Below are 26,121 nucleotides of genomic sequence, written 5' to 3' on the forward strand. Positions count from 1 at the left end.
AAAAAATTTACATTACATTCATAATCACAAATTTCTTTAGAGAAATTAAAACTTTACTTAGGATGCATCACAAACGCCTCCTAAATTTTTCAACAATCTCACTATGTATCTTGAAGTTTTGTATTTCAGAAATGTATATCTAGTTGATGCTTGGAAATATCTTGTTACTTCTTTATGCTCTTAATAAAAATAACATTAAAAAGAAAAAAATGCACCAAACTGCCCTTTGTGAATCTGGGCTAAATTAGCTATATAAAGGATAGTTATAATGCAAACTTAAAAAAACAAAATACCATTTCCACACGTAATTAAAAAGCCCTTGCTTACTCACAAATACCTTGTTTTTATTGTTAGATAAGAGGTAGTTCAGCTTTTAAAGATCAGTGGTTTTCACATCCTAGATATTTAGCTGCTGGTCTAAAAACTTTAACAGTTAAACATTTTAAAAAAAATCACAAATAAGACAATTAAGGAAAACTCCCAATAAAATAAAAACAAATTATTTCTTTTTGGTATATATTCAACACTTGTAAACTTTAAATCCTTTGACATACGAAAAGTTGTGGCAAATTTTAACTTGTGTTTTGTGGAAGATTATCTAGATAATGGTAGGGACAGAATGATCTTTCACATTTCCTTAAAGACCACTCATCTTATTATCAGATCACTTTACTTGCTTATAGAAGTCATTGGAGTTTTCACATTATATTATGGTTTATTAGGGTATACTATTGTTTTTTTGTTATTTTTTATATAGTTATTAATTTATATTTATTTCTTTTAATACTTTTCAGACCCTTCATCAGGGAGATATGTTGCTTGGTAGGCTCCTTCCAAAATATGGGAATACTCACCCTACAATCCACTCTCCAGAATTGTCTCTATATTCTTCTCTCTCTCTCATATGCTCATATAAGAGCATAGAGAACCAGTGCTGCCTCTCATGTGCGGTATCATCCATTTTTAATAAGTCCTTGTTAATCAGCCCGGGAGTGGTTCGCCATTGTTGGAGCGGTAGCCCTGCTTCTCCCTCCATTTACCTCGTAGGGGTGAATAGGGAGAGGGACACTAACCCTGCTTACAATGTCCAGTATTTTACTCAGCAGATGTCAGATATGAAATGGAATAGCAGAGATGGTAATACCCATCCGTTTAGTCTATTGTCCAAGTCTTTACAGTACGAGATGTGTTTGTACCTAGCCATTGTGGGTAACTGTAAGGACACTGCCGGGGAGCATTGATACTGTCCCTGAGTAAAGGCAGTTAGGTTTGTTCTATGTGTATTTTTAAGATTTTTAATGCATATAATTAAAGGTTACATTTTATGGGTTTGTGACACTATTTCTGTAGTTGTTAATCAGGTTGTTAGATTGCTAAATCCGAGCGGCACAAAACTATTTGGCCCCATTGAGTAATAAACAATGCAGTTATTCAATGTATGACTACAGTTTTTTTTTTGCTGGAGTTTCCTTTTATTTTCATGTACAGACTGCTACATGTATTGTATAAATTCTACCAGTTTTTAGTGTATCTTATATGTACACTTTACAGAAAAGGCAAACTATTTCTATAAAACAACGTTGTGCACAAATAATAGGTATATCTATAAATGTACTTTTTACAAATGTATTGCTAGACATCTTTGGTAATTTCCTATTTTTATTGCATTTAGTTTACTTTTCATAGATTTAGAATATATTTACATGTTATTACAGTAGCTAATATATGCTCAAACATTATTTTCTTGGATTCAAATGATCTCTCTGTATCTCCCTGGACTAAGTAGTTCTCCCTTCTCAACTGGTAAAACACCAAATAATTGGTTATATCTCTTTCCTGTTGGACTGGAACCAGAACAAGATGAATTGCCCAATCAGATCACTGCTTTCACTTCAAAACCTGAACTATCACATGACAGCTGGAATCTGATTGGTTGCTGTGTGTAACTTCTCTCTAAACTAGTTTTTGTATATAGCAGAGAGGAACAATGGTGTTGCCCTTGCTATGGTATAAAAAAAGGCTGTGCTAATACATATCTTTATTCTTGGGTAAAAGCATAGCACAAAATGAAAACCAGCTTGACTTGCAAAAGTTGCAGAGGTTGTGCAAATCCCAGCATGTGCCAATGACAATTTATTGATGAATTCTTTAATTCGAATGTGCATGATATACATGCGTAGTGTTTTCGCCCATATGTTAATAGAATCCGTATTGTAATACCTCTGTTTTTTCTTTTGTTCCTATTAGTTTATCTTCCATATACCCTATCTGGTACCCTGATCGCCTTTGTCTCCCCTTGACTGACCTTTACTTCTTTCTTTCCCTTCTAGTCTCACTTACAGGTGAATCGCTTGCAGGAACTTGCGTTGATGTTTGCGTACTTTAGCATGGTCGATTTTTCTCACAAGTTTTGTATGTTTGTAAATGAGCCACGTTTCCCTGAGCACATTGGCAGCTGCATTTTTCACCTAGAAAGAAATAGATAAAAAAGTCAAACACATTCAATGGCTTGCATGTAACAATACAGAAATAATGATGAACTGGAAGGAGATTGGAGCAAAGTAAAGACGCAGAGGGACACTGTAGAGTGATAAGGTGATTTGCATGACAGGTATAAATGTGGTGGGTAGAAGATAGTGAAAAAATGATTACAAAATCACTTTATCCAACCAACCACATCCTTCAGTCTGTCCTTGTGCGTGATAGAATATTATACCTTCCATAACAATGATGCCATTTTCTGTATGGGCATTATTCCCCAGAAACCAATAATTTGCATTGAACAATTTGTGCTATAAATACTTTATCTATAGTAATTTATAAATCACAGATGGCTCATTATGTCTTGTCAAATATTAAGGAACAAAACACATTGGCAAAAGACCTCTCTAGCTGAGAATTAATATTCTCCTCCTATGCTGATCTCTGATAACAGAGAACATAATATGTGAGCGGCCATTTATTAGATACTCGCGTACGACTTGTTGACAGAAGATTAGCTGTTATGTGAATCCAATGGATTGTACTTTTTTTTTTTATATAGGGCACTATGTGCGTCATTATCATGGATGTTAGCATTTGTTGTTGATACGTGGAAATTAGGACTAGTATAGTATGGGCACTATGGCTGCCATTATATTGTACTATGTCTGGTATCATGTGGATACTATGGCTGTTATTATTAGATATGGGTTTAATACACGAAGATGTATACTAATATATATTTAAAACTGCTGCTAATATATTTATGCTCTAGGAATAATTCTATTATACAGATGTAGACTAATTGTGAGTAATCAAGGTGAACAAAAGAAACAGCTAGATAACATATTTAGCAATAGTACATCTGCACAAACCCTATAACTGATGCTATTATATAAGTACTACAGTTGGCACTATTAAAAATGTACTATAGCTATTTATGTACTACATCTCATTGTATATATCTGTCCTGGCTGGCCTTATTATATATATATATATATATATATATATATATATATATATATATATATATATATATGCACTGTCTATATAGAAATAAACTCAAATAGAAGTGGCTGCATGCTCCTACTGGAAATGGCTCACAACTTAAAGGGTAACTAAATTTTTAGAAAAGTTTTGACATGTCACAGTGACATGTCAGAAGTTTTGATCGGTGCGAGTCCAAGCACTAAGACCCCCACCGATCGCTAAAACTAAGTAGCAGAAGCACTCGGGTGAGCACTGTGCCGCTTTGTTTCTGATCGGCTTCCCTCGGAAAGCCGAGCAAGTGGTGTACGGACTCATAGATTTTCTTTTGAGCCCATACACCTCTCTGAGGATAGCCGATCAGAAAACAAAGTTTTTTTTTTAAAGTTTAGTTACACTTTAATAATTCTTTGATTATGAATGTGTTGGCATACGTATGTAGAAGCAAGCCAGTGATAAATGAGGACAGGTAAGTTCAATGTGGCTATTGAGTGTTTTTTGGCATTGTACAGATGTAGCCATCTTTACCTTGACTTTTAACGCATTAAATAAACAGTGGCTAGATCTCTTATCTTGACTTTTTCAATGACTTTTCAATGGCTTTTGTTGTGTGATATCACGCTGCAGCAAGTTATCAGAATCAAGTTAAAGATGGCTACATCTGTATGGGCACTGTATATTACTAGAGGGGCACTGTATGACACAAAATAATGGGGTATTTATATGGCACTGTATGCACTAACAGCGATTTTGCTCATGGCACAATGCATTCTAAAGCCAGTCCTGCTTAAGTTTACATGTCAGTAAAATGTAAGATACACCTAGAAGGTAATGAATGTTGATTTGTAATATTTTTTTTTATTCTCTACATATTCCAGGGGAAAAGCGACATGCACATGAGATAATAAAAGGAAAACAAGCACAGATAATGCATGCCTAATAAGAGTATTCTTTTTCTAATCCCTTCAGTAAAGCATGCCTTTTCATTCCTCCACTAAACGTGTGGGGCACTACCATAGCATTAATTGCTCCAAATTCCACCCATTCCCATTCTTCCCCACCACTCTGTACCCGCTTTGAAAGTTGTGTGTCCATCATAAAGTTGTGTACGTGTTTCTCAGCTTTGGTGAGCTCCAACTTTCTTGCAACAACAGCAACAACCAGAGCTGTGCAGCCTGCACCCTGTGGAAGGAAAGGACAGGCTCACTGCAGAGCATGGAACAAGAAAAAAACACTACAGATAGAAAGATTCAAACAAGACTCATGACTTAGGAGGAAGACAGATGAAAAGAAAGGAAGTAGGGTACATAGCAGGAAAATAGGAAATGGAGGATGAGATTACTACACATGTGGGTGTTGTCTTACCATAATGCCAGTCAGCAGACAGACTCCCTTTCCACAGTAAGTATTGGGCACCATGTCTCCATAGCCAATTGATAGGAACGTTATTGAAATTAGCCACATGGCACCCAAGAAGTTACTGGTCACCTCCTGTTTGTCATGATACCTGTTGGGGAGGACAAAACAAAAAGAGAAAGGCAATGAGCAAGTCTGGTATAGGAGGTTGCTAAGAATACAGGTCTTTACATGCAACATTTTAAATGAACATATATTTGGGTTGGCAAAGTAAATCACCGCCAAACTCAAATAGTGGCAGGTATAAAAAATCCAACCGCTTTAACCAATCCTCAACCTTTGCTTCTGAAGTTGTTATAGCTAGGACCCAAGTAAACTAATTTATCTTTATTTTATAAATCTATTAATGTTTATGACTGTTTATATATATATATATATGTGTGTGTGTGTGTGTGTGTGTGTGTGTGTGTGTGTGTGTGTGTGTGTGTGTGTTTATATAAAGTGTGTGTGTGTGTATATTAGGTGATGCGATTGAACAAATTGAATTTGCAATATTTTATTAGATACTCCATTTTCTACTGTGGAAAATGTAGGTACACCTTATTACTACCTTCAAGACCAGAAATTGGAACACAGTGCACTAGATCATGCGCAAATGATTGGAACGTTGTTAGAGAGTATCTTAGGGGAACCTGTCTTATTTTAACCTCTTCAAACCTAGAGCCTAAGAGCTTGCTGAGGCCTTCAGAAAGAAGGTTATTGTCCCCTATGAGTCTGGAATATCATCTACAAGTCAACAAAATTTCAAACAGCTGCCAACTTGTCAGGTCCAGGCTAAGATGTGGTAAGCTTGAAATTTTACCATGGGACCTATATATAGCTCCTGCCACTTTTGATGTCAAAGTGCATGAGTCAGTCTACCATTAGAAAGAGATGCCATATTTTGATCTATATGGTGGTGTGCCAGGAGGAAACTTTTGCTCTCCAGAAAAGGATTTTAGAGCAAGTATGTCCATGAACATTTAGGCAAACACCAGGATTTCTGGAATAATGTGCTCTGAACAGACGATATTTGGCCAAAATTCCAGAAGACTCATTTGGCAAATACCAAAGACAGGAACCTTTTATCACAGGACCTATATGTAACTCTCAACCATTTTAATGTCAAAGTCCATTAAATCTACGATTAGAAGGAGGCAGCATATATTGATCTATATGGTGGGGTGCCAGGAGGAAACATTTGCTGTCCAGAAAGAACTACAGGGCAAGACTAAAGTTCGCCCATAAATATCTGGGCAAACACCAGGACTTCTGGAACAATGTGCTCTGAACAGACAAGGTAAAAATAAAGATATTTGGTCACATTACCAGAAGACATGTTTGGCAAAATACAAAGACAGAGAATACCTGATACCAACTGTAAAGCATTGTGGAAATGTTATGGTTTGGGGACACTTGGCAGCATCAGGGCCTGGGTATCATGGAATCCTCTATGAAGTTTGTATTGTACCAGAGGATAATATGAGATCATCTGTCAAAAGATTGAAGCTCAGCCAAGAGTGGACCTTGCAACATGACAATGACTTTAAACATAATAGAAAATCGAAGAAGGAACGTCTGAAAAAAGCCTTGATCTACGTTCCATCAAGATTTTGTGGTAGGATTTGAAACAGTCTGTGCATGACATAAACCCCTAAAATATCACACACACAAAAAAATCACTATGGAGGAAGGAAAAGAAAATTCCCACATTTCAACATTAGAGACGCTATAAGGAATGGCTACTGGAGGTTGTTTCTGCCAAAGGGAGCAATACCAGGTTTTAGAGCCAAGGGTGTACTTACATTTAACACAGAAGAAATTGATATTTGTGACATTTTTGTTTAATAATTTATTGCAAACTCAAATTTTTATTTCTTAATTACATCACCTTCATCTTAATATAGTATACACAGATCAAATAAAAAGGTATTAATATACAATTAGAATGTATTGTCTAATTAAATAATTTCCCAAACAATGATCAATTTAAAAAAAAAATTGATTAAACATAATGTTCTTGTCTGTTATATATTTTTTAATCTTGTTGAAGATAATCATTTAAAAGAAGAACAATGCTGAATAGATGTATAGGATCAAGGACATTTGGGCCTTGATAAAAGCAGTCTACAGAGTTGATAGGGAATTATTATTAGTACGCTTTGGTCCTAGACCTGACAGGTTTCCATCACATAACATTTTTATCAATTAACTTTAAAAAAAACAGCATCAAAATTGAAAAAACATGCGTGTCTTTCAAACAAAATGCATAACAACAATGCATTATAGTATAAATCCTTGTCACATTGGACTGAGCCTTTGAATTCGCCCATGCTATCGGCATGCTTTTTATAATGAACTCTCCCAATAATGTTTTTGGCATGAGCCATAAGCAAAATAGGCAAAGGTACTTTCACACTACTCCTCACATGCATGCCGCAGGCATGTTGCATGTAAGGGACATGCTTAAGCACATGGATGGTAGGCTATACTGCATGCTGTAACCATCCGGGAACTTTCCTGCTTGCAAAAAAGTTCCCTCATCCCCTCAAAATGAGTCCATGTAATGTGAGACCAGCTGCTATTGTAAGCTGAGTTATTTGGGACCTCAAACATGTTCCCTCTAGCAAAAGTATGGATTCCTGTTATTCAAGAGGGCATACACTGGGTATTTTTATACTTGTGCCAGACTGGCAGGGTCTGCTGATCAAGGCAAACAAGAGAGGTGGTGGGAGGAAAAAAGTTTTTATTATATGCTAACAAATATCCAAGTCAACCATTTTCCTAAGTAGATGACTTTTTGTATAAGTGCGGAAAAAAAACTTGTGTGAAAATGAATAGATTTTGGAACATATTATAATAAGGCTATTTTACACATGCTTTGTTATCGTTTAATTTTGTTTATTTCTAAGAAAATATCCTATAATCTAAAGTCCTGCTTTAATTCGTAATTGGAAATTATCACCGGTTTTATTTAATTTAATAGACTTACACAAAACTTAGGTTTTTATTTAGCCATGTTTTTATCTTCAACAAGTAAAAGTTTATCTCTATGTCTGTGCTCAAAATTTTTACCAAAGCATTTATCATGCCCCCCATTTACTCTTAAAATAGGAACCACTTCATTTTACTGCTAATAATTTAAATAAAGCTTCATCATTGATTGTCATTGGCTGTATAGTCAGCAAATGTAAAATCTATCTTTGTTAAAACTATTAACAAACTGCTGTTGACAGACTTGCCATTCTTATAACTAATCCCTGTTTAGCAAGTTCTGTACATAATGATGTCCTACTGTGGATGGGGCGTGGGTCTGATTGTCTCATATAGGGCTCGTGCACACGGCCGTATTACAGATAAAGATTTTTTTCCTGTCCGATTTCCAACGAATCCCACAGAAGAATAAATTAAGGCATGCTTCATCGCACTCTGTAAGTAGAGAGGTATTCACCCCTAGAAGCATTGCTTCTAGTGAAAAATATCTCTGTACACATGAAGTCCAACAGAGCCTGTATGGCAGTGCACGGGGGGTTGTACTGCTCCCCTAATGCGAAGCCGTACAAGCTCTGCGGGGTTCATTAAAAACTAGCAAATGAAGAACAGTGAGATTGCCCACAGCAACACAGCAGCTTAAAACAATCTTACAATATGAAATGAGAGCACATACACAACAGCCACATTATTAGGAATGCTACTCTGTGTGCAGATAAAGGTCATTCATAAAGCAATAGTCATGTGGTCAGGTGTAAAAATATTTCTTAGGCTGGTGGAAGTTCTAGTGAGGGTGCTAGAATGCATGTCATGAAAATCGGTAAGTCATTTGATCTGAGTCACACTAACTTGTAAGATTGTTGGCAACAGATGTTCTGCTTTGAGAATTTGACAAACAATAAACCTCCCAGCTTGTTCATACACTACGCTGTAAAGAGTGTACAATATAATACAAAAAAAAAGATGTTGATGATGATGTTCATGCAGAGTAACAAACGTGCAATAAATGCACAAATAACAAGTAAGTATAACAATGGTGGCCAGCAAATTATAAAACACTACAGAATATAAGCAGAGAGCTATGGTGGCTTCTGCACCGATCACCCCAAAAAATAGACAACCCCAAAAGCTACAATGGATTGCAAAATGTCAAGGTCAATGTTAAGATTTGGAGCAAGCAGCATGAAGCAATGGCCCAATATGTGTGATACGCACTGCCCAAGCTGGTGGTTGAAGAATCATCAAGGGACATGTTTTGATTGTACACACTAGGTCTCCCGGTGCCCCTCCATTATTCTTAAATGACATTGCTTTATTGAAGGTAATTTATGAAAAGAAGGATGGCCCCTAGATGGCAACTGTGTTCTTTAACTAAAGTGGCGTTGCACAACAAAACAGTGTGTCTTGTTACAACTCAGATTGTATCCCAATGGTTAGAGGTACTTGCCTGTGACTGTAATTTTCTGTACTGATCAGCACTAATGTATTTGAACATATAGTATATGAAATGATATTGAATGGCTGTTCTAAAACAAGTAAGACCTGCAGGACTTTTGTTTACTCGGGGCAAAGATTAAGTTTGCTACCATAGCCTTGTATCTAAATATCCTGTTCAAAACAGTGTCTTGTTGGCGCTACCCCTGGCACCCAGCAAATGCCCTGACACCCCTTAGCTAGAGAAATGCCTCCCTGACTTCCGGGATGTTTTGAAGACCAAAAGGGTTCCTACTTGCTATAAGCTAGGTGTTCCTAATAAAGTGGCAGTTGAGGGAACACATACTGGATATGAGTTAAAAAAAATAAACAAGTAAATATAATATTATAGGTATTAATATTATTATATATTTTTGTGACAAATAAAATGTAAATTTGGGATTTATTTTTAAGTGGTAAATGCTTTGGTAAAGTAATTTTGAGATGATCTGTTTTATATTTTGTAGAAATCTTGATCCTATAAAATATTTGACTAAACTACGCAAATGACCTTGTGTCTACAAACTTGTACTAGACTAGGTGTAGTTTAATGACATATATGTGTATATATCTATATCTATATATATATATATATATATATATATATATATATATATACACAGTACTATGCAAAAGTTTTAGGCAGTTGTGGTAAATGGCTGCAAATTATGAATGCTTTCAAAAATAGAAGTGTTAATAGTTTTTTTTATCAATTAACAAAATACAAAGTGAATGAACACAAGAGAAATCTAAAATGAAATAATTTAGTGTGAGCATCCTTTGCCTTCAAAACAGCATCAATTCTTCTAGGTACACTTGCATAAAGTCATGGACTTTGTAGGATTGGAGTCGTATGTTTGATTAACCAATTATACCAATCAGGTGATAATGATCATCGTTTTATATGTAGGTTGAAACACAGTCATTAACTGTAACAGAAACAGCTGTGTAGGAGGCATAAAACTGGGCGAGGAATAACCAAACTTTGCTACAAAGGCGAGGTTGTGGAAAACTGTTTCTTGTCACAGATCCAACATGGCAAGACTGAGCAAAGCAACAAGACACAAGGTAGTTATACTGCATCAGCAAGGTCTCTCCCAGGCAAAAATTTCAAAGCAGACTGGGGTTTCAAGATGTGCTGTTTAAGCTTTTTTGAAGAAACACAATGAAACATGCAACGTTGAGGACCGTAGACTCAGTGGTCAGCCAAGGAAACTTAGTGCAGAAGATCAAATACACATCATTCTTACTTCCCTTTGAAGTTGGAAGATGTCCAGCAGTATGGTCAGCTCAGAACTGGCAGAAACCAGTTGGACCCAGGTATGCTATCTACCGTTCAGAGAAGTCTGGCCAAAAGTGGCCTTCATGGAAGAATTGCGTCCAAATCCACTATGCACAAAATCATAGGAACTGGGGTGCAGAAAAATGGCAGCAGGTGCTTTGGACTAAAGAGTCAAACATTTTTGGCTGTAATAGAAGACAGTCTATTCGCCGAAGGGCTGAAGAGCGGTACAATAATGAGTGTCTGCAGGCAACAGTGAAGCATGAAGGAGGTTCCTTGCAAGTTTGGGGCTGCATTTCAGCAAATGCAGTTGAAGATTTGGTCAGGATTAATGGTGTCCTCAATTCTGAGAAATACAGGCAGTTACTTATCCATCATGCAATACCATCAGGGAGGTGTCTAATTGGCTACAAATTTATTTTGCAGCAGGACAACGACCCCTAACATACAGCCAATATCATTAAGAACGATCTTCAGCGTAAAGAAGATCAAGGAGCCCTGAAAGTGATGATATGGCCCCCACAGAGCCCAGATCTCAACATCATCAAGTCTGTCTGGGATTACATGAAGAGACAGAAGGATTTGAGGAAGCCTACATCCACAGAAGATCTGTGGTTAGTTATTCAAGATGTTTGGAACAACTTCCCTGCCCAGTTCCTTCAAAAACTGTGTACAATGTACCTAGAAGAATTGATGATGTTTTGAAGCCAAAGCGTGATCACCCGAAATATTAATTTGATTTAGATTTCTCTTCTGTTCATTCACTTTACATATTGTTACTTGATAAAAAAAACTATTACCATTTCTATTTTTGAAAGCATTCCTACTTTGCAGCATTTTTACACAACTGCGTAAAACTTTTGCACAGTACTGTTATATATATATATATATATATATATATATATATATATACAAATATAGATATATGTATATATCTATAGCTATATATATATATAGATATATATATAGATATATAATGTGTCTTATTATAAGACATTGATGTACTTCTACTTTAATATTGCCTTGATTCACAGACACCAATGATCGATATTTGTGAGTGGTCCAGTGCAGAATTTTATAAACCGAATCCCTTGACAATATGTATTTTAAAGTGCTACAATGGTAGAAAACCTTGTTCTCTGCGTGTTTACCACAATCTTAATTTTCAGAGGTGCCATGTTGGTTCCCTCTGCTAGTAAAGGAGTTAACATGCTTATTTAGTGATTGAGCACATTTGAAGTGCATGCTGCGAATGAAGGAACCCCCAATATTTCTGAAATGTTAGTATGGTTGAATGAATATCTATAAATCTCATGTCTAATTTCTGTCATGAAACCCAAGCAGAGGAGGGAGGAGAAGGTTATAGAGAAGAAATAGGAAGAACTTTAGGGATTGCTGCAGTTGTTACTTTGGTTTAAAACACCATAAAACCTTGAGTGTTTCACAAAGAGAAGGAAATTTCAATCATTAATATAAAAGTTGTGCTAACTTCTTATGCCAGGATTATCAGTAAAAAAGCATTGATCATCAGTTACCTATTACAAATACCCTGTTTGAAAGATATCACTAAAATTAAAATAACCTCAGTGTGGTCTTAATTGACTTTAAAAAAAAAATTATATATATATATATAAAGGAGAATTCTGATTTGGTTAGTATAGGCATACAGCCGTGAAAAGAATAGTAAGTCACTTGGAGCAGGAATGCAGTTCAATGATAATCACAGCCTGTGAGCAGAAGGGGAAACATGTTTTCCATGTTGACATTGCCCTGCTTTGCCAGTTTAGAACTTAAATTGTAAGCCTCCTCAGTGTATAATTTCCCTGAACCGCTCTATCACTGTAGTAGTGGTGATTGACGGTTTGGGTGCAGTTCACACTGCCACAAATTCCTAAATTGTACCAATATCTATCAGCCACTAATTAAACATGATGTAGAACCCTCTGACAGGAATAAGGGCAATAGCTGGGATAGGCAGAATCTGTCTACCTATACGACCTACTATAATTTGTCTTGTCTATTGTAATGTTTAAACAATAACACACCATCGGTATGTCCTTGCTCAATAATCATACCAAAGATGTTTACATTGTTTGCTTTTTATAAATTGAAATTATTGTATTTGCTGCCCAAATTCTTGATATGCAAATTCATGTAAACGTAATAACAAAAATTCTGTGGGATAGAGGCCAATTTGTCCTGGGGAAAAATATACCTCTACACTCCATATATTGCAAACATGGCTCAAATGTATGCTCTGTATAAGAGATATCCTGTGATGGAAATCTTAGAGCAACGCCAAAAGAGATCAGGTGCTCGACAAAGAGCTACAGCTCCGACATCCTAGATCCCTCACATGTTAATATTTTATATAAATATAGACATGACTGGCATGTGATCTGATGTGTTGTCAGAGCATACAGTTATGTCTGTTTTATGCCATTGTAATGCGGCCGCATTTTAGTATCCATGTTGCGGCAACATCACCTGGGTGCCCTGCAGTTCTATCGAACTGATTTTAGTTCACCATAGGGTTCTATGGTGATCTAAAATTGGTTCAGTAGAACTGCAAGAGGTCAAGGTGTTGTGGCCATAATACAATAGGTAAAATGCCGTTTTATGGCCGTAAAAGGTAAAATGCAGCCGTTTCATAATACAAACAGGCATTTGGCATATTTATATATAATGCTAGAGAGTTAAAGCTATTTTTACTATCTATATTTAACTTCAAATACTGATTTTTTTCTTATAATTTGTCTATTATTTGATTAATATGATATTATAAATTCCAATACAATCTTTGTTCTAAACTGCCTAATATTTTATTCCTAGCAACTATGACACGCAAAGCTTTGCCTACCATGGTGACATTCCAGTCTGGAATTTCTTATGGACCACACATGGTTTTTGAACAAAAAAAAACATAAAAACAGCTATGTCTGCAAGACTAGACTTTCCCGTCAATGTCAGAATTGCTGAGAAATGTCTATTGTATTCCCAAATTTTCCATCTACATCAACTGTCCTATGGCAGAATCTCTTGTCCCAAGAGAACAGAGAGTTAGGGTATAAAAAGTGAGAATTATATGTTTTCATGTGATCGGAGGTAAAGATTAACACATGAGGGCATATAATCCCTATTTTTTTCTTTATTTGGCTGTCTATATCAGTTACAAAACATAGATATTTTTGAAAAAAAACCAACTGTAAATGACAGTGAGCATCTCCAAAAACTAGGCATACCATGTAGTCATTTTCCTTTAGTATCATTAACTATTATTATAATGTATTATGTTTTCTTTTTGCATGACCTTATCTTTAGTAGGATTATGAATCCATGGCCTGAAGTGTGGTTTAGGGGTTGAATTCCCAATGTCACTATTTTAACTGCTAAAGTACCAAAGTGATAAAGCCAAAGTGACAGCTTCACAACCCATAGTTGGCATCAACCACTTCTAGATAAATGAGCAGACAACTATAGACGCTGGCTAGAATCTATCACTACACATGACTCAATTCCGTCTGACTCAACAGTCATACTGGAAAAAGTAAAAAACAATGATATACTCTTTCATAAACCTTGAAAAATATATTGTAAAATTAGTAAAAAATAAAAGCCTGTTACAACACACAAGGGATAGAAATATAGAATGAAAAACTGAAGTAAAAGGATCTTCAAAAATTTCCCAAGAAAAGGTTGTGAACCAATGTAGGATGATTTGAGAAATAAATGCTGCAGACCCAGCGCATGTTCAGTGCAGACTGGCCGAATGAGCTTTCAAAGATGCTGCATTAGAGGGGGATGTCTAGTCATGTCTAGTCGCTTTGTGTCTAGATCTGCAGGCATGCAAATACAGTAAATCAATAGCACAACAGTGTACTATATATATATATATATATATATATATATATACATATATATATATATATATACACATATATATATATATATATATATATATATATATATATATATATATATATATAGTATTATTATTATTGTATATATCCACAATGGGCTTACTTAGGCAATTATTTCTGAATGGGGGAATATATTATATACTACCATTCAAAAGTTTGGGGTCACCCAGACAATTTTGTGTTTTCCATGAAAACTCACACTTATATTTATCAAATGAGTTGCAAAATGACTCGAAAATGTAGTCAAGACGTGGACAAGGTTAGAATGATGATTTTATTTGAAATAATAATTTTCTCCTTCAAACTTTGCTTTCGTCAAAGAATGCTCCATTTGCAGCAATTACAGCATTGCAGACCTTTGGCATTCTAGCTGTTAATTTGCTGAGGTAATCGGGAGAAATTTCACCCCATGCTTCCAGAAGCCCCTCCCACAAGTTGGATTGGCTTGATGGGCACTTCTTGCGTACCATACGGTCAAGCTGCTCCAACAACAGCTCTATGGGGTTGAGATCTGGTGACTGCGCTGGCCACTCCATTACAGATAGAATACCAGCTGCCTGCTTCTTCGCTAAATAGTTCTTGCATAATTTGGAGGTGTGCTTTTGGTCATTGTCCTGTTGTAAGATGAAATTGGCTCCAATCAAGCGCTGTCCACAGGGTATGGCATGGCGTTGCAAAATGGAGTGATAGCCTTCCTTATTCAAAATCCCTTTTACCTTGTACAAATCTCCCACTTTACCAGCACCAAAGCAACCCCAGACCATCACATTACCTCCACCATGCTTGACAGATAGCGTCAGGCACTCTTCCAGCATCTTTTCAGTTGTTCTGCGTCTCACAAATGTTCTTCTGTGTGATCCAAACACCTCAAACTTCGATTCATCTGTCCATAACACTTTTTCCTCTTTCCAATGTCTGTGTGCTTTTGCCCATATTAATCTTTTCCTTTTATTAGCCAGTCTCAGATATGGCTTTTTCTTTGCCACTCTGCCCTGAAGGCCAGCATCCCGGAGTCGCCTCTTCACTGACGTTGACACTGGCGTTTTGCGGGTACTATTTAATTAAGCTGCCAGTTGAGGACCTGTGAGGCGTCTATTTCTCAAACTAGAGACTCTAATGTACTTGTCTTGTTGCTCAGTTGTGCAGCGGGGCCTCCCACTTCTCTTTCTACTCTGGTTAGAGCATGTTTGTGCTGTCCTCTGAAGGGAGTAGTACACACCGTTGTAGGAAATCTTCAGTTTCTTGGCAATTTCTCGCATGGAATAGCCTTCATTTCTAAGAACAAGAATAGACTGTCGAGTTTCACATGAAAGCTCTCTTTTTCTAGCCATTTGGAGAGTTTAATCGAACCCACAAATGTAATGCTCCAGATTCTCAACCAGCTCAAAGGAAGGTCAGTTTTATAGCTCCTCTAAACAGCAAAACTGTTTACAGCGGTGCTAACATAATTGCACAAGGGTTTTCAAATGTTTTCTAATCATCCATTAGCCTTCTAACACAGTTAGCAAACACAATGTACCATTAGAACACTGGAGTGATGGTTGCTGAAAATGGGCCTCTATACACCTACAGTGAAGGAAATAAGTATTTGATCCCTTGCTGATTTTGTAAGTTTGCCCACTGTCAAAGACATGAACAGTCTAGAATTTTTAGGCTAGGTTAATTTTACCAGTGAGAGATAGATTATATTTTTTTTTAAAAACAGAAAATCACATAGTCAAAATTATATATATTTATTTGCATTGTGCACAGAGAAATAAGTATTTGATCCCCTACCAACCATTAAGAGTTCAGCCTCCTCCAGACCAGTTACACGCTCCAAATCAACTTGGTGCCTGCATTAAAGACAGCTGTCTTAAATGGTCACCTGTATAAAAGACTCCTGTCCACAGACTCAATTAATCAGTCTGACTCTAACCTCTACAACATGGGCAAGACCAAAGAGCTTTCTAAGGATGTCAGGGACAAGATCATAGACCTGCACACGGCTGGAATGGGCTACAAAACCATAAGTAAGACGCTGGGTGAGAAGGAGACAACTGTTGGTGCAATAGTAAGAAAATGGAAGACATACAAAATGACTGTCAATCGACATCGATCTGGGGCTCCATGCAAAATATCACCTCGTGGGGTATCCTTGATCCTGAGGAAGGTGAGAGCTCAGCCGAAAACTACACGGGGGGAACTTGTTAATGATCTCAAGGCAGCTGGGACCACAGTCACCAAGAAAACCATTGGTAACGCATTACGCCGTAATGGATTAAAATCCTGCAGTGCCCGCAAGGTCCCCCAGCTCAAGAAGGCACATGTACAGGCCCGTCTAAAGTTTGCAAATGAACATCTGGATGATTCTGAGAGTGATTGGGAGAAGGTGCTGTGGTCAGATGAGACTAAAATTGAGCACTTTGGCATTAACTCAACTCACCGTGTTTGGAGGAAGAGAAATGCTGCCTATGACCCAAAGAACACCGTCCCCACTATCAAGCATGGAGGTGGAAACATTATGTTTGGGGGTGTTTCTCTGCTAAAGGCACAGGACTACTTCACCGCATCAATGGGAGAATGGATGGAGCCATGTACCTTCAAATCCTGAGTGACAACCTCCTTCCCTCCACCAGGACATTAAAAATGGCTCGTGGCTGGGTCTTCCAGCATGACAATGACCCGAAACATACAGCCAAGGCAACAAAGGAGTGGCTCAAAAAGAAGCACATTAAGGTCATGGAGTGGCCTAGCCAGTCTCCAGACCTTAATCCCATCGAAAACTTATGGAGGGAGCTGAAGATCCGAGTTGCCAAGCGACAGCCTCGAAATCGTAATGATTTACAGATGATCTACAAAGAGGAGTCGGCCAAAATTCCATCTAACATGTGTGCAAACCTCATCATCAACTCCAAAAAATGTCTGACTGCTGTGCTTGCCAACAAGGGTTTTGCCACTAAGTATTAAGTCTTGTTTGCCAAAGGGATCAAATACTTATTTCTCTGTGCAAAATGCAAATAAATATATATAATTTTGACAATGTGATTTTCTTTTTTTTTTAAATATAATCTATCTCTCACTGGTAAAATTGACCTAGCCTAAAAATTCTAGACTGTTCATGTCTTTGACAGTGGGCAAACTTACAAAATCAGCAAGGGATCAAATACTTATTTCCTTCACTGTATATATATATATATATATATATATATATATATATATATATATATATATATGTATGTATATATAAAATTATTATTATATATGTATATATATATATATATATATATATATATATTCCCCTATTCAGAAATAATTGCCTAATTAAGCCCATTGTGGACCATAAAAAAGTACTCTTATTCCTCCGGGTGCTATATGCAAAGGAGCACTGCAAGAGTCCTGCAATTTCAGCAGAAACTATGTAGAACGCAGGACACTTCCTGGATTTCAGGACTCTTCCGTGCTCCTTTGCATATAGCACCCGGGGAATAAAGGTACTTTTGTATGGTCCACAATGGGTTGTCTTAGGCAACATAGGTATGTTTGAAAAAATATCAGCATTAGCTGTTTTGGAGGCGAAAATGTGATGCCAGACTCCCTTTCATCCTAATCTATTTTAATACTAGTTTATCATTTTTTTTATTATCAGAACAAACTCATAATCTGGAATGTTGTAAATCTGGAAGTACAAGCGGACAATTATAAAAGTTGTCAAGTTATAAGAGACATACTAGTACATTTTATAGCAGTTTATTTAGTACATTTTATTCTTGAACTATTAGTTATTTTACACTGCATTTTTATAATTACTGGTCTACGTGTCATTCTGGTTGTGGAGGACAGATTATATACAAATATCAAGAGGATCGGGCATCCGTTTAGTAGTTCATGTATTATTGACTCAGTGAAGCAGATCTATAGCCTATATTATTTAATGTTTACAGTCATTTAGTTTTTTGTTGGGAGTAAGGACTGACATTTACATGTTACTATCTTGCTGTTTGATCCAAAGATAGTGCTAAATAAAGTTGTTTTTTTAGATACAACGTAATTAGCTCCTCGATTCATTGTGGGAGGGGCGGGGGTCTAGGTTGCGGATAAGCATTTTTTCGATAGTTACATATCAGCCTTAGAGACATGACATCATGGTAAAGAAGCACTTGAGGCCTCCATCACTGCACCTTCACCAAAAACTGACTCCTAATTCCATTTATAGCTAGTTGCAGGAATCAACTATTCATTTTATGTAAATAAAGCTTAGCCATTGTATAATGAAAAGTTCAACTTTCTAATCTACAGGGTGCGCCATTTATATGGATACACCTAAATAAAATGGGAATGGTTGGTGATATTAACTTCCTGTTTGTGGCACATTAGTATATGGGAGGGGGGAAAGTTTTCAAGCTGGGTGTTGACCATGGCGGCCATTTTGAAGTTGGCCATTTTGTATCCAACTTTAGTTTTTTCAATGGGAAGAGGGTCATGTGACACATCAAACTTATCGAGAATTTCACAAGAAAAACAATGGCGTGCTTGGTTTTAACGTTACTTTATTCTTTCATGAGTTATTTACAAGTTTCTGACCACTTATAAAATGTGTTCAAAGTGCTGCCCATTGTGTTGGATTGTCAATGCAACCCTCTTCTCCCACTCTTCACACACTGATAGCAACACCACAGAAGAAATGCCTCCCAATCTGACCACCTTAGACTTTTATCTTTGGGGTCATCTGAAGGCAATTGTCTATGCTGTGAAGATACGAGATGTGAAGCAACTGAAACTACGGATACTGGAAGCCTGTGCTAGCATTTCTTCTGCGGTGTTGCTATCAGTGTGTGAAGAGTGGGAGAAGAGGGTTGCATTGACAATCCAACACAATGGGCAGCACTTTGAACACATTTTATAAGTGGTCAGAAACTTGTAAATAACTCATGAAAGAATAAAGTAACGTTAAAACCAAGCACACCATTGTTTTTCTTGTGAAATTCTCGATAAGTTTGATGTGTCACATGACCCTCTTCCTATTGAAAAAACTAAAGTTGGATACAAAATGGCCAACTTCAAAATGGCCGCCATGGTCAACAGCCAGCTTGAAAACTTTCCCCCCTCCCATATACTAATGTGCCACAAACAGGAAGTTAATATCACCAACCATTCCCATTTTATTTAGGTGTATACATATAAATGGCCCACTATGTACTTTGTGTTACAATTCCTAACCATTTCCAAGACCAATAAATAAGTTGAATGTGAAGCTGGCCACATACATGAGATTTTGTTGGTATTTCTCTATGTACGGTCTGGCTCTTCCCTGTCTCCTGGTAGATTCTACCTGTATACTTTTATTTTTGCCAAAATTAATGACACCACCCTTTATAAAAATAACATGCCTCAATCGTTTGTCTAAATATGGCTTGTCGATGTAGATAGGTGTTGAACGACTGATATGTTTACAGCCACCTTGATGCCCTGTTCTGATTTTGCTTCTGCTCAAGGTTTTTTATTAAGACATAAAAGGGGTTTTCCAGCCAGAAAAATTGATGGCCTATCCTCAATAGCTGATAGGTCGGGGTCTGACTCCCAGGACCACTGCCGATCAGCTGTTTTAAAGGGGGTTCCACTTCATTCCTCTTGCTCACTGGGAATCTTCGACACGCATTTAGAGGCGATTCAAAGGTATTGCAGACTTTTCTCAAATTCACTTCAACGGGAGAAAAGGCTGCAATACCTCTGAATCGCCACTACAAGTCACAGTGTGCAAGAAGAAATGAAGGGGAAGCAGTGCTCGTACGAGCACCGCACCCCCTTCAAAACAGCTGATCGGTGGGGGTCCTGGGAGTCGGACCCTGAGCGTTCAGCTATTGATGGCCTATCCTGAGGATAGGACATAAATTTTTACTGGTTGGAAAACCCTTTTAAAGAGGTTTTTTATTAAATGGGACAATTTTTGTTTACATATAGAGGCTGAAAACAGACTTCATACAAGACAATTTGCATCTGTTTTACTCAATCCTATTTGTAGACTCCAAGCTGACACATTTAGGCTCTGTTCACATACTTTCTGCGTATGTGCCAGGAAAGCTCCCAGTGTATACGCCGAATGTATCCCTAGGCCCCCATTCACATAGAGTGTCCTTTCGGCATACGCCATCTGGTATACCTTCTTTTTGCTAAAAGGAATAGCTTAGTAGATTATGCTATTCTATACAGAGGCACTTTTTTCATATCGGAGCCTACGGTTGACGTATGCCACTGTATACCTATACAGTGGCATATGTTGCTGCCTGGAACAGAGGTATATGTCGGGAAGTCCTCCTGATATATATACCTCCAATGGAAGGCTCTAATGCTATGTGAATAGAGCCTTACCTATATTAATAGTATTGAGACAGGAGCTCACAGAGCTCTTTGGCTGTATATAATTGTAGCAAACCTTTAGCCAATAAGACGTGTTGGACTTGTATGGGTTTTCACCTGCTTAATGTAAACTCATTTACTAACAGAAAGCAGAGATCTTGAAAATGATGAAGAAATGAAGCATAAAGTATATTTAAAATTTGTATACATTAAATTTAGCTTTGTTCACATAAAACCAGAAAACCTCTTTAATAGTGATTAAAACATTTTACTGCAGTGTCAATACTTTACCTAAAGGTTCATTTCCAACATTACATACTTTATGCCTACCTACTTAGTTCAGAGACAGAAAAGTAAATCTCTCGATGTCAATTTTTGAAATACATCATTGATCAATTTTTTTGTTACAAGAATGTTATCTAAGTTTTAAAATTATATTGGTCTTAGGCTAGGTCCACATCAAGTCAACATTCAGTGTATATGCTGGGTAAACTCTCGCAAATCTAACAAGCCTGTAAGCAATCATTAGCCAATTGTTTTCTGAAAGACTGTTCTTTTGGCATACTTTTGGTTGGTATAGGTAGGTATACCTTTGTCCCAACTGTTATAAAATCAAGCAATGCACAAATGTCTGCAAAAAAAATAAATTGTACACCATGCGATATGTGTTTTTTTTTCAATGGGAATACGCAACTGTAAAGGCATAGAGTTGTATAAGTCTGGGGTATACTTTGAAATGGTCCCGCTGAACGGAATGCCAGAACGTGTTGTGAATCTAGCCGAACCTCGGGCACCAATTCTAAATTCACAGTGTAAGTGTTCTGATTTGTCCATATGTTTAGTATAAATGAAATTGAATTTATGCATTTATTGCCTTTTCTGAATTGAAAAAAAAATCTTTTTGCTTTAGTTCAATTTGTACAACAGTGGTGTAGTTCTTTCCCCTATTCCACAATTTGTGAACCTGGCTAAAATCTATAATATACTTAATTAACATGACATTACTTTCCATATTTACTAGAGAATAGAACATCTTTAATTATTAGGTTGCGTCAGTTACACAGTGCAGTTTTTAAATGCTTTTTATTTTTAATAAATAAACATAGGATACATTTAAAAGAGAGAAAAACAAAAGCTTTTGATTTATAACCTCCCCCTCCCTGGTTTAGGCTAAAAGAAAACTGCAGCAAAATTGTGTATGGCTCTGCTTACATCTGCATCGCGGCTTCCGTTAATAGCGAAAGCCACAACACGCTGACAGATCTGTTGTACAATGGATACAAACAGCGTCCGACAGACCCTATTTATTTGAAATGAGGTCCGTCGGGGTTTCATTATATTGATTCGAAACTGCGGGCAGCATAGGATAAAGCAAAAGACAATGACCTCTTTGTTTTCTACAATTTGATTTAGTATTTTCATGTACAAAAGCTGTTTATGTGTAAATCCTACTGGGACTCCTAGAGAGAGCATGTGAGTCCAGCAATTAGCAATTGACCTAATGTGTTTTATATGAACTAACAATATTAACAGCAATATAACTATCAATAAGTACCGAATTGTTATCCCCAAATTTTAACGTCTGTTCCTCCAAACAAAAATTCAAGCAATATATATATGTCATAATGCAGTAAATATTTTAAATCATGATATGTTAACAATGTGTAGGCTCATGAGTCTTAGGCTCTTGTCACATTTCCTTCAGCAGTACCTTTATATTTAATGACAAGAATAGCACAGTCTGGAGCGCTATTCTTGCATTCCAAAATACAGGAAGCCTGACGGACCCTATTCTAAGTCAAAGGTCCATTTTGAACAGAAACCGTCACCCTACTGTGAATAGAGACTTGGGCCATGTTCACACATTCAGGATTCTATCAGGATTTAGGCTCGGATTCCGTGCCTAAATCCTGATAGAATCCGCTCGCATTCCACCTGGCAATGCCTGTGAATGGGATATTTTATACCCCATTCAAACACTCAGGAAAATATCCACGCAAAATAACAAACATGATACAGATTTAAAAAACTGCAGCATGTTCATTATTGCAGCAGATTAGATCAATTAAATTACAATGGGGCAAAACCGCATGCAGTTCCACTGGCCAATTTGCAGAAGAAATCCGAGTGTTAACTGTGGATTTCTGCTGTGGATTTTCTGAAAAAAAAAAAAGTACTATCAGTTGTACAGAATAAAAAAAAATAAGAGTACTCTAAACCCTGACTTGTCAGTCATATTCTTTTCTGAAGGTAAAACGTGTAATCAAATCTTGACAATTTGAATAAATTGAATAAAAGACTGTAACAAAGCATAAACTCCAGCAGATTTATCAATAGTATCACAGGGAATAACTTTGGCGCTATGTAAAAAGTGCCATTCATTTTAGAGATGTCTGCTTCATTTCTTAATGCCATAGACTCTTTGGTCTGTTCCAATTATTCTGGTTCTGCACAAGGCCGGATCTTTTGTACTTGTGCTCCATTATTTGTAATATAGGATTCTTTAAACATAAAATCTTCCATTACTTCTAAAAACGTTATAAACAACAAAGCACTTTATTCTGAAATCATTACCAGATTAAACAGTAACAAAAGCAACAAATCTAGCAAATCTCCACATTGTGATGTACCCTCCCAGAGATGATTCCACATTTCCAACATCAGTATTAAAAATAAAGTAAACAAAAATCAACAAAAAGAAAACAAAATCACAGATAAACAAAGAAGCTTGAAATTTGAGAGTAAACAATGCACTAAATGGCCGATTCCCAATGCAACCATGGATAATAAAGCTCCATTTTTTTTAATGATTCTAGATCACTCATCTTTCTTTAAAAAAAAATAGACATAGATTCCAATTACGTTTTATGGATTCATGAAGTCTTGTGTCATGAATTTTCAAGAACTGTATATTTTCTGCTACTTAATGTCTTAAAATTAAAACTATTTTGTTTTTAATAATAAAGAAAAAACCCAAGTTGATGGTCTACACAGTAAGATGGTCTACCTTAGGAGGAAAGAGGATCTACTCAACATAGGCACATTGAATTAGATAGATTTGTCACGATTACCTCCCACTTATGTAAAACCCAAACAGCTGCAGCAAGCCCTATTTCTTTAGTAGAGTTTGGAGCAGTCGTGCATTTAGAAAAAGAGCCTTGCGTTCATTTATAGTTTAACTCACAGTTTCTCCCTAGGAGCAGCATTTGTTATTAGAAAGAGGGGAGACAACGGCAGGTTAAGGAGCATGTAACAGACCGGGGGTAGTGGATGAGACGACAGTAGAAGTGTTGAATGGAAAGAACAGATCGAGTTATGTATAGTTCTGAAAGATTTGGCTGTAGACAAGCTAAGCATTGACAGGCTGGAAGATAAGCAGAGTAGTAGGAAGGTCAACAGGGGGGTTAGAAATGGACAAGCATTGAAACATTTACACCGAAGAGGCAACATTTTCACAGCCACCATAGCCTCACTTTATCTCTTTGTTTTGAGTAGATTTGCTTAAGAATTGTCATACTGGGTCATCACTTTTCCAATAACTTCTTCATTCTCAACATGAGACAATTAAAATAAGTTACCAACAAATCCACATTGGCTTAGAGAAAACACAACTGGAAATATTATCACAGAGTATAACCGTAAAGAGGAAGATATAGGCTTATATCGGGGAAATATAGGCATGTTTCCACCAGCGACAAGTCACTCTTAATAAAGAATCCATAGTATTCATCATATTATCAAGATAGAAACCACAGACATGTCAGTCTATTCTATACTAGCAATGTTGATCAGGCAAAGACCAGTATACATTCCCAGAGTATTGTGGAAAATGTGTTCATATATTGTCCTAAGTAATGGAAAAATTTTAATTAATAGCAAATTATTGTAAAAACATATATATGCTATTAATATAATGTTTTAGCTTTTTTTTTTTTATCTTTCAGTCAAAGTGAAGAAAGAACAGATGCATGCTCCCCGTTTTTGATGGAAGTGAAAATATACAATAAGGCGTAGCATCCAAACGAATGAGTCTAAATTCCATTACACAATTTAAAGCTGTATTGTTAACTAGTTGCTATTTCACTATTTTATCCAATTGGTTATACTTTCAGGGACTGAATACACCTCACTCCCTTATAATATTAGTAATTCCGCTATGTTACCATGCATAGTGTTATGGCACTCCATGTCCATGACCCCATTACAATGCATGACTACAGTCCATGACTCCTGTACAATGAAGGTTTCTGTGTCTGTTAGATGGTAGTTGTGAATTCCATGGTTCCCCATAACAACACTGTTTTATTGGGACATGAAACATGGCAATCCAGACAAATGTAGTTTTTTTTAATTTAGCACATTTAATATTGGGTATAGTCCTTCCATGTAGGTTATGGAAACGCGTAAAATAATTTCCCCTTGGATGCAATTCCAAATATGTTGCCACACAGTAGAAGCTTTATAATAAATATGTGTGCCCATATATTGCCAATATTTCACGTCTGTAGGCCTTGGAGATGGCCTGGCCGGGAATTGTTAGAGAACACAGCAGTCTCTGCGATGAACCTGAAGTAATTGTTTTTTTGTAACTTTTTTCCCAAAGATGTCATAGTCCAGCCTAGTCTATGCAAAGACGATCCTTGTTACTATATCTACTAAATTACTATATCTAAGTAATGGTAGAATGCATTGTTGCAGGCGCCCTAAACCACAATAGACCACATTGTGAATAATGGGACAAATTTTGGATTGGGAAATTTTTTGTTTCTAAAGCATTTCATAAATGTATTACATTTAGCTGTCGTATAACCAGCACAAACAGCTTAAGTATGTGACAAAAATCACATAGGCTACTGGGGTTGGACTAAAAAATCCAGCACACTATAAGTATTTCATATATTAGCTTGGCAATTTGAGTTAGTTTTTGGCTGTAAATCTGTTTTGTGAATTTGTGGATTGTGTATGGTAGGCAAGTGTATATGGTGTTGCCTCGTAAAGGTAATATATACCCCACCTCAGCTGGCAAGAAGGTCATTTATGGCTGCATTCAGTCTTGCGTGATGAATACATATATCATGCTTCCTGAATGCTACTATATTGCGTTTTACCATATTGCTTACATGGATAAGCAATATGGACAAATGCAACAAGCATGCTCAAGAGTTATGCTCATTTTACATACATATACATACATGGTTTTCCACATATCAGAAGACTCAAGGTTTGTTACGTGGTTTGTGTTGGTGGACATTTTAT

At 36.7% G+C, this 26,121-nt stretch overlaps 1 protein-coding gene across 2 annotated transcripts in view; it reads right to left on the reverse strand.

Annotated features, from left to right (window-relative positions):
• KCNN1 (potassium calcium-activated channel subfamily N member 1) overlaps nt 1–26,121 on the reverse strand; it is a 121,426-nt gene that overhangs the window by 20,174 nt on the left and 75,131 nt on the right. Inside the window, exons 5-7 of one of the 2 annotated variants that reach the window (XM_075825304.1) lie at nt 4,834–4,975; nt 4,540–4,650; nt 2,341–2,468 (exon numbers count right to left, since the gene is read on the reverse strand). In XM_075825304.1, coding sequence (XP_075681419.1) covers nt 2,341–2,468; nt 4,540–4,650; nt 4,834–4,975 — 381 coding nt within the window. The remainder of the gene's footprint in view (nt 1–2,340; nt 2,469–4,539; nt 4,651–4,833; nt 4,976–26,121) is intronic. The other variant, XM_075825305.1, reaches the window with a different exon arrangement.

Source organism: Rhinoderma darwinii, chromosome 1, assembly GCF_050947455.1.
Source record: "Rhinoderma darwinii isolate aRhiDar2 chromosome 1, aRhiDar2.hap1, whole genome shotgun sequence".
In the NCBI taxonomy this organism is placed as follows: Eukaryota; Metazoa; Chordata; class Amphibia; order Anura; family Rhinodermatidae; genus Rhinoderma; species Rhinoderma darwinii.